General features: G+C 41.9%; 1 protein-coding gene across 1 annotated transcript; it reads right to left on the minus strand.

Annotated features, from left to right (window-relative positions):
- Positions 1-30: 30 nt before the first annotated feature.
- LOC130133990 (procathepsin L-like) lies at positions 31-8,275 on the minus strand. The gene is made up of 8 exons (XM_056302132.1): positions 8,176-8,275; positions 7,669-7,811; positions 7,152-7,349; positions 6,680-6,871; positions 5,577-5,742; positions 5,033-5,138; positions 1,584-1,687; positions 31-202 (listed from the first exon to the last, which is right to left on the minus strand). The coding sequence occupies exons 1-7, from the start codon at positions 8,273-8,275 to the stop codon at positions 1,588-1,590; spliced, it is 1,005 nt and encodes a 334-aa protein (XP_056158107.1). The 3' UTR covers positions 31-202; positions 1,584-1,587.
- Between the last annotated feature and the right edge of the window lie 1,565 nt (positions 8,276-9,840).

Below are 9,840 nucleotides of genomic sequence, written 5' to 3' on the forward strand. Positions count from 1 at the left end.
TATTTCTTTACATTTATGTACATTCATCAAAAAGAAATAAAAGCATGTTATTCAAGAGTGTGCCACTGCATTACTTTGTGCTCAGCTGACAAATGAAAAGCAGTGTGCTATTTGAACGTGTATCCTAATGTGGTCTTTCAATGCAAATCAAGGTGAATTATGCGTCAGTGTTGTCCTAGTCTTCTCAGAGTACCTCCTGGACCTGTAAATTCAAAAGATATTATCAAATGGAAATCAATAAACAAACTCTAGCCTAGGCAAGCCACACACACACACACACACACACACACACACATCTAAACTTAACACAAAAAGTAAGGAAATGTGTATTTGGTAGATTATTTCTTTGTTGTAACAATGCTTCTTGGCAATAAATCTTATACCATTGGAAAGCCTGTTTATTTCCCTTTTAAATGGTGCCACATTTGTAAGGAACATGCATTTGTGGGATGAGCAGCAGAGCTGAGTATGTGGGTTGTGCCCATGAAAAATATTTGCCAAATCTTCTCTGCCAATGCCAAACAGCTTATTTTGCTGTTGCTATTGACTTGTTTTGAGCTTCTGGTACCCCAGGTGCTGACAATCAGGTGCCTGATATAAGATTTATTGCCAAGAAGCATTGTTACGACAAAGAAATAATCTACCAAACACACATTTCCTTACTTTTTGTGCTAAGTTTATATATACATATACATATATATATACATATATATAGTGTTTCTTTTAACAAAGTTATATATATATATATATATATATATAGTGTTTCTTTTAACAAAGTTATATATATATATATGTATGTATGTATAACTTTGTTAAAAGAAACACTCAATGGTAGGGAAAGTGCTCGACAAATAACGAGCAAAATAATCCAGTGAGTCAAATAAATTCTTTATGGGACAGTACAAGCCTGTTTCATGCTATAAACAATCACTGGATTATATACAGAGAGAGAGAGAGAGAGAGAGAGAGAGAGAGAGAGAGAGAGAGAGAGAGAGAGAGAGAGAGAGAGAGAGAGAGAGAGAGAGAGAGAGAGAGAGAGAGAGAGAGAGAGAGAGAGAGAGAGAGAGAGAGAGAGAGAGAGAGAGAGAAGAGAGAGAGAGAGAGAGAGAGAGAGAGAGAGAGAGAGAGAGAGAGAGAGAGAGAGAGAGAGAGAGAGAGAGTTAAATGTTTACAAAGCAAGAGAGGCAAGATTGAGATGGCTTGGACATGTGTGGAGGAGAGATGCTGGGTATATTGGGAGAAGGATGCTGAATATGGAGCTGCTGGAGTAGAGGAAAAGAGGAAGGCCAAAGAGGAGGCTTATGGATGTGGTGAGGGAGGACATGCAGGTGGCTGGTGTGACAGAGGAAGATGCAGAGGACAGGAAGAAATGGAAATGGATGACCCGCTGTGGCGACCCCTAACGGGAGCAGCCAAAAGTAATAGTGGTAGTATAGTTAAAAGTTTGACTTGTATCTAAATTGCAGCTATTGGAAAAAGAAAAAGAAAGAGAAGAACTGAAGGAAGGAAGGATAAATGGAGGGGACAAATGAAGGAACAAAGGGAGGAGATTTCAAGCAGAGTCTTACTTCCACATTTCTCACCTATTCAGACTAGAGGGTAGCTGGCAGCAGTGGCAATGCCACACTGGTTGTGCTTATTCCTGCTCATCATGATGTAGCCCTTGGCTCCCCAACTTAGACCCCAGCTAGGGACACACAAAAACATTTACCATTATTGTTACCCATGCACACCCCAGTAGTGACACCGGATGTTTACCAGCTGTAATAAAGATGGACACTGCCTGTTCTTTATGTAGGAACAAAGAAATGAAAGTAATTAATCCATTTTGATTTGAAATGTAAGAAAAACACTTAAATCAATACATATCAAAATGCACCATTAACATATAGGTAGATAACAAATAATTAATAGAAATTGTTTGGCCAGTAAACTAATGTTAATCATCTGTGCTGCTGACTTATTGACAAATTAATATGGATTTTGCTTTACATGTGTCGATGAGAAGATCATTATGTTTAACACTGTTAAAATACTGACAAAAGAGAGACCAGAAGAACAGACTAAATTAGCTCACTGTTGCCATAGTTACACTTTTGACAGCAAGCACATGTATAACAGTATGTTAATTAGAAAAGGCATTTTCTGAAGAAATCGCGATGTGACTGCTGGCTTTTGAAAGGCCAACGCTAAACTAGACTGCTGGCTTTAATACCATTAATGTCAGAAAGTTGTGGAATATTTTACGGATGGAATGGAGTTTCTTACTGAAAGTATGAATGAGTAAATAAGAGTTGAAAAGAGTATGAATACTTGGAAAAGTGGGGAATGGATGAAGGATGCAAAAAAGCTGGGAGCTTAACTGCATTGCTGGCTTTAATTTGTGTGAAGAATCAACTGAAGGAGTACGAACAGTTGGAAAAGTGGGAAGAGGATGAAGGATGCAAAATATACTATTGTGGTGATAGACAATTGAGGGTAGATTCACCAGGGGCTGCTGCTCCTTTAAGGCAGACGTTCAGAGTGCTGACGTAGGCACTGCTGAGAGTTCCCAGGGTGGAGCCATGTTTGCAGCAGCCTAGCGGTTAGCTGGTTGCCATGAGAGATTGTGCTGTATCGGTGTTGTTTGGGGTGGCGAGTAAACGGAATTGACTCGACTCGATCTCTCCGTCTCCTCATTCCTGCACTCCCACATTATAAACTGGGTGATGAATTGCATTGCTTGACTAACGGCTGGGAACAAAACTACATAGCTGGCTTAACTTTGTATGAAGAAGCAGCTGAAGGAGTACAGAAAGCTGGAAAAGTGGGAAAGGGTCTAATTAGAATGACTGGAATTTTAAATTTGAATAAAACAAATGTATGAAAGATGGGGAATATTTTAAGGCTTGAGTGGGCAACTGAAAGTATGAATGGGTAGATATGAGTCGAAAAAGTGTAGAAATTAATATGAATGGTTGGAAAAAGGGAAAGGGATGAAATTGCATTGCTTCACTAATGGCTGCTAGGTGGTTGCTAGGGTGTTGCTATGGTGTTCTGGATGGTTTCTTGGGTGTTGTTGCTGGGCAGTTGCTATGGTGTTCTGGGTAGTTGATGGGATATCACTGGGCAGTTGCTATGGTGTTTGGGGTGGTAGCTAGGCGGTTGCTATGGTGTTTGGGTGGTTATTAGGCAGTTGCTATGGTGTTTGGGGTGGTTGTTAAGGGTTGCCTGGCGGTTGCTATGGTGTTTGGGATGGTAGCTAGGCAGTTGCTATGAGGTTTGGGGGGGGTTGCTAGGGTGTTCCAGGTGGTTGCTAGGGTGTTCTGGGTGGTTGTTAGGTTGTGGCTGGGGTGTATCTATCTCTCTATCTATCTATCTATCTATCTATCTATCTATCTATCTATCTATCTATCTATCTATCTATCTATCTATCTATCTATCTATCTATCTATCTATCTATCTATCTATCATATCCATCTATCAAACTGCTCACTCTCTGTTCTCTGCCCCCCCCCACCCCATGTGCATCACCATGACAACATGGCAGCTGGTTTTCAAATGGCCTGACAGTAAACTTTAAAAACTGCATCAATGCATTTTCTATGGGCACACACCCTCCAAACAAATGCTCATATTCCAAAAACTATATGTCGCAAAGCTTCGATATTTACATCGTGAGTGTCACAAGTTGGCGAACATTTTGCTGTATAATGTGTCCAAATGGAGTAAGATTTGAGGATGTGACAGCAATGTAGAAACGTCACAAATAAGAATAAGCTCATCGTTTTGCTCTTAGTTAATATAGGAGTCCGTGCTGCAGTTAATTGGTGCTCCTGTTGCTTTGAGGCTCATAGAGCCAAAAGTGTAAGCACGCTTGCTTCCATGGTTACATGGTTGCGAGCAGCATAGTTTTTTCTACGTTTTTATGTATAATTATGTATGTGGACTGAAAATTGTGGGAGTGAGAGCAAGTTTAAGAGAACATTTTTAGATGATTTTACAGCTCCTTTCCACTCTAATGATGCATCCACCCACTCTAGCTGTAAGCGTTCCACGCTACGCACCAACGTAAAAATCTGAGAGGGCTGAAAATTGTATGAACTCTTAATAAATGATGGTGTAGCGGTCTAAGCATCGGCTTTGTGTCGACGCAGTTGCCCACTGGGGACCGGGGTTCGCGCCCTGGTCTCGTCAGATCCAATTATGGACGGATTCAATGAAGCAGCAATAATTGGCAACGCTGTCTTCGGGAGGGGGGCGGAGTCGGCTTGTGTTCGTCACATGAATGCATCTCTGTGTGTGTGTGAAAAAGCAGTGGTTCGGCCTGGAGTCGCCTTGTCACGGAAGTGGCGAGGCGTCTCCTTCAAGACTGCCGGCCGGAGAGATGCAGTTGGCAACGCATACAGTACGAGGGTGGGAGTTTGAACGAGAATAGGGATCGATTGGCCACTAAATTGGGAGAAAAGGGGAAAAATCAGAACGAAATTTATAATAATAAAAAAAGAATTATTGTGTAAAACGTATGACCGACATGAAAAGGTTGAATTAATGTGAGAAAGTCCAAAGTATCGGGAAGATTTGAAAGTTTGAATGTAGTTTCTAACTCAAAGTATGAAAGAGCAGTAAGAGTTCAAAAAGGGGTAGGTTTGAACATTGTGCCAATAAACTTCCATTGTAAAAAATATTGTGGAAAAAATTAAAAGTATAAAAAGGTATAAAAAAAATTTAAATACAAAAAATGTACTAAGTAAGCTGAACATTTTACAGTTTGAATGAAAGTATGAAAGGTATGTATGAGAAAAGAAATAATACATTACAATTGAACTTGATTGATTTATTGATTGATTAGTATCACTAATGTCCTAATTGACCTTAATTTTTTATGTTTGAATGACATTTCTGCGTCGAAAAATGTGGAGCTAGTTAAGTGATTAAAAAATGCGGCGGAAAAATAATAATAATAATTATAATAATAATATTATTGTTATAAAGGATTCTTGCATAGAAGAACATAGGTTGGGAATTCACACCAGTTATGATGGAGGTTTACCTGTTTTTGACCATCCAGTAGTCCTTCCCATTGTCAGAACCATAACCCACTGCCAGCACACCATGGTCCAGCTCAGTACTACCGCACTCAGACTCATCATACACGCCTTCCAGAACAAACAAACAAACAAACAAACAAACAAACACACACACACACATACACACACACACACACAAACACACACACACACACACACACACACACACACACACACACACACACACACACACACACATCAATGCAATGTATATGTTTCACATCTTGAAAGAACTCATATTCTATACATTCATAGAAGAGCTGCTACTGTCAGGAGTATAACCTGATAAGTCAGATGAAAGGGAGTTGATTTTGAAATCCCCATCATCTCATTTATTAGTTGGACATTAGATACTGTCTAGGTGGGTAGGGAAAGGGAAGATAGGGATAGCATGGGAGTGGATGGAAGGAATAAGGTTGGGTCAAGGGATATTTATTTTAGCTATTATTTGATTGATCGTTGAATTCTTAATGGAAAAATATCTTCACACTATCTGAAGAATTTCACCTGATTCATACAGCTGGAAAGATGAATGGCCAGCATCGATGGCAACAGACACAGGCCCGATGGTGGCCACAGCTTCCTTCAGGGCGTCCTCGTCACCGCTGGTCACATCAACAAAGCCAGTGCAGGTGGCTCCAATCGTGGCTGGGTTAAAGCGACACTCCCCATCCTGATTGACACACAGGCAATAAAAATAGTGCTTTTTTTCCTTCTTTATTAATCCCCATGGGGAAATTCTTTCTCTGCATTTAACCCATCCTAGCTGTGTAGCTAAGAGCAGTGGGCAGCCACCGTGCAGCGCCCGGAGACCAACTCCAGTTCTGCTTTCCATTGCCTTGGTCAGGGGCACACACAGGAGTATTAACCCTAACATGCATGTGTTTTTGATGGTGGGAGGAAACCGGAGCACCTGGAGGAAACCCACCGCAGACATGGAGAGAACATGCAAACTCCACACAGAGGGTGACCCCCAAGGTTGGACAACCCCGGGTTTCGAACCCAGGACCTTCTTGTTGTGAGGCAACAACGCTAACCACTGGGCCACCGTGCCTAATATGTGATGTGATGTCTTATTATCAGGTCTATGGCTCTATTTTAAGAGACTAATCTACCTTGATTATGGCGGTATATGGACAAGTCAGTTTTCAGGAAACATGCTTTCTGGGGTGGTTTGCAAAATATACTTAGTTAACTCTGCTGTCCACAAAAATTAGCATTGGAGACTGTCTCTGTATATAAAAGGTCTGCTTTAGGGGTGTCCAGCACCACTATGCAGTATAACCACAAGATGTCAGTCATTCAACAACAATAATTGTAAAGAGATGATTTTGTCAATTTTGCATCCCTACTGTCAGATTTCGCTGGATTTGTAACACTGTAGTTGTGTTCCAACAGTAAATATCACTTTTATTGTTGTATTTTAGTGTATCTGAACAGTTTCTTTGTTTTTTTCAACAAAGTTTTGGAAAATTTAACCACAGCTTGCAGTCAAATAAATATTCAAATAGTCATAATTGATTTGGACATCCTAGGCATCTTCTGTGCACTGGGAATTATGTTCTGATGAAAGCTGACTAATTATTACAACAAAACGCCCCCCTGCTGACCTGAGCCTCATAGGGGTAGGACTCCTCAGTGTCCAGGCCTTTGTTGGCAATGATGTATCTGAAGGCTTGGTCCATCAGTCCTCCCATACAGCCCATGTTGCCGAAGCTTCCGGAGCAATCCACCAGTTGCTGCTCGCTCAGAGAGATCAACTTCCCGGTCTTCCTGAACTGCTGGCCCTCCAGGGAACCCGTCTGGAGAGAGGGGCAGACGGAGAGGAAATACGGTTGGAGATGTATTCAGGTAGATGCACAAAGACACAGCAAGAACCAGAAAACAAGGGTGAAGAAAATTGTTAAAGTTTAAGGTAATAGTACATGGGGTGGAGCTACAGTACAGCTTTGGAGCAAGATTAAAAGTTCATGCTTTATAATGGCTATGTATAGACACACTCACACACACACACACACACACACACACACACACACACACACACACACACACACACACACACACACACTGGATTATACATACTGTGCTAAAGGCCCAGCAAGAACCGCACTGCTTCTGATCTTTGACCTCGGTGACATAGCCCTTCTCCCTCCAGTCCACAGCGGTTGGTAGATCAGCGCCACCTGGCCGTTGGAGGAATGCAGAGCCTCTGCGGGGCATCGAGGAGTTGAAGGAGGCCAGACAGCCTCGGGTGATCAGACTTCTGTACTCCTCGTTTTCCTATCGAGGAGCGACACGGAGGTGAGTGACCACAGAAAATGTTAGATTTACACGACATCTATTTAGGCCTGATGACGCCTTATGCAGAATGTCATCCTGTGTTATGCTTGAGACAAAATGCAAAAAAAACAAATTACGAGAGCTCGGCTGCGCTGTTTTCGTTCAACTGTGATTTTTTTCCCCTCTGTGCAGTAAAAGTGGATGTACATTTCATCCTGTTTTTACCACACATGAAAAAGAAACCCGGTAGCTAAATTCCTCTTGGTTGTTCCACGTGGGTGGAGGGCGAGGCCTCGATGTTTTTTTTGTGTGTTCCTACCATGTCAGCGAAAAAAGTCATGCCGAGGCGGTATGACTTGATGCCCTCATCAGCCATGATGTTATGGACCAGCACCAGTTTACGATTGTTGAGCCACACCTGCCTGCGGTGGGCCTCCTCTGACGGAGAAGTGTAGGTCTTTTCTTTTAGACAAATCAGCGATTACAGGAAAGTGAGAAAGAAAGAAAAAAGATAATTGATACATCAATAATTGATCATCATTTTCCATTCATGCTTTTTGTGAGAAGACGAGCAACATGACATCGATTGGTGAATGATCAAGACCTGGTGCGCAGAGTTTAAAATGTTCAGTATTTCTGTAACTAAATGTACATAACTATGTATTCCTCTACAGATTTGGGTCTTTAGGTCTTAAGAAATGGTGTTTTACTTATTTCAGAACCACAACGAACAAGCAAATTATTCTTCATCTGCCAAAACATCATACGGAGAGAGAAAAAAAAGTATACATGCATGATATTTTTACAACAGCATTTTAGGTCTTACCAAATTTGAGTTTCCAGGCGTGGAACTCCAGGTCCTCCACGGAGAGACTGGCACAGCTGGCCACGGCCAGAACAGCGGCAACCACCACCAGTAGCTTCATCCTGCCAGATGAACACAGGAAGAAATGAACGTAGAAATACCGACACTCGCCGAGATGAACAGAACAGAACAACACACACCCGGCTTTGAGGCTGGACACTCTCAGCGTAGATGACACTCACATAGTATGTGTTCCCTCTTAATGTGTCCCCACTTCACCTGTGCCGCCTCTCTGTCAGTGTGACAGGTCTGTTTCTTGCCCTGTTTGAATCACTGACTCGTCTTTCAGTTGCTATTCCTCCTTTGCAGAAAATTACACCCGCAACACAGGAAATGTTTCTGCATCTGTCTCTCTGTCTTTCTGTCTTTCTGTGTGTGTGTGTGTGTGTGTGTGTGTGTGCGTGTGTGTGTGTGTGTGTGTGTGTGTGTGTGTGTGTGTGTGTGTGTGTGTGTGTGTGTGTGTGTGTGCGTGTGTGTGCGTGTGTGTGTGTGTCAGTCAGTGTTAGCCGCTGCTTACCTGCCTCTCTGTATGTTGTGAAGGTTGATGTTTAACCACCTGTAGGTGATGGAGGTCTGTCAGAGAGACTTGTTCTTTTATAGCCGCTGTTACGGTTGTGTCGGGTCAGGTGCCTGTCACGATGCGCCGGTCTCAAAGAGTGAGAGAGGGAGTGACGAAGTGACAGAAAGTGGAGAAAGAATATGCTTACTAGTCAGTTAATGGAAAAAAAATTGGGGGAATGACAGACTTATGAATCAGAGTTTAGTATGATGGTGTTGGTATATGATACCTTTTTTTATTGGAAAACTGTCAAAAAGACAATTTAACAATTTGAGAAATGTTTTTTGGAAAAACGTTACATTTTCTATAGCAAGTTCAATAATTTGGCAATGGGATTTTTTTTTCTCTTTGGGCATACGTATGTCAAAAGAAGAGATAGCCATGTCTGTCTTTGTGGTACTCCCCCTCCCCCACACCATTTCTTCCTGTAAATACCACAGGAGTACTTTTGTTTTGCTCTCCAGATACTGCAGAGCAGTTTTCGTCACACGGTGACAGGGAATCCTCTGAAACGGGGCAGGAAATCAGTGTACACCTGTAGAACAATAGCAAAACAAAGATATATGTACACACACACACACACACACACACACACACATATATGCATGCACACATACACACATACTTGTGCACACATACACGCACACTTTCCATTTGCTCACACAATTTTTTTTCCATGTTTCAGCTGCAACCCTACTTACAGGAATCATGCCGCCAAGTGTCTTAGCAGCTGATGACAGCATTCACATCTAGTATACATTATATGACTCATAATATTCTCGACATTTATCCAGTTTTCTCAGAAATGGGATAAGCCCCGTCCAGCAAACTATATTTCAAAACACTAAATGCCTCATTCCTCTCCATGTAAATTACTCATTGACTTCTGATGATTTCATGAGACACGCCAACAACCTGGGAGCAGCTATTGCTGTCCGACAGGCATGAGCTCAAACCACATGATCTGGTGAGGTCACCAGAAATATCTGGTCACATGTGACAGGTAACCACTCTCTGACCGTTCTCAAAATCAGGACCTTTTGTTTGTTGGTTTGTGTGTTTTGGTG

The sequence above is a fragment of the Lampris incognitus genome, unplaced genomic scaffold (genome assembly GCF_029633865.1).
Source record: "Lampris incognitus isolate fLamInc1 unplaced genomic scaffold, fLamInc1.hap2 scaffold_585, whole genome shotgun sequence".
NCBI lineage: Eukaryota > Metazoa > Chordata > Actinopteri > Lampriformes > Lampridae > Lampris > Lampris incognitus.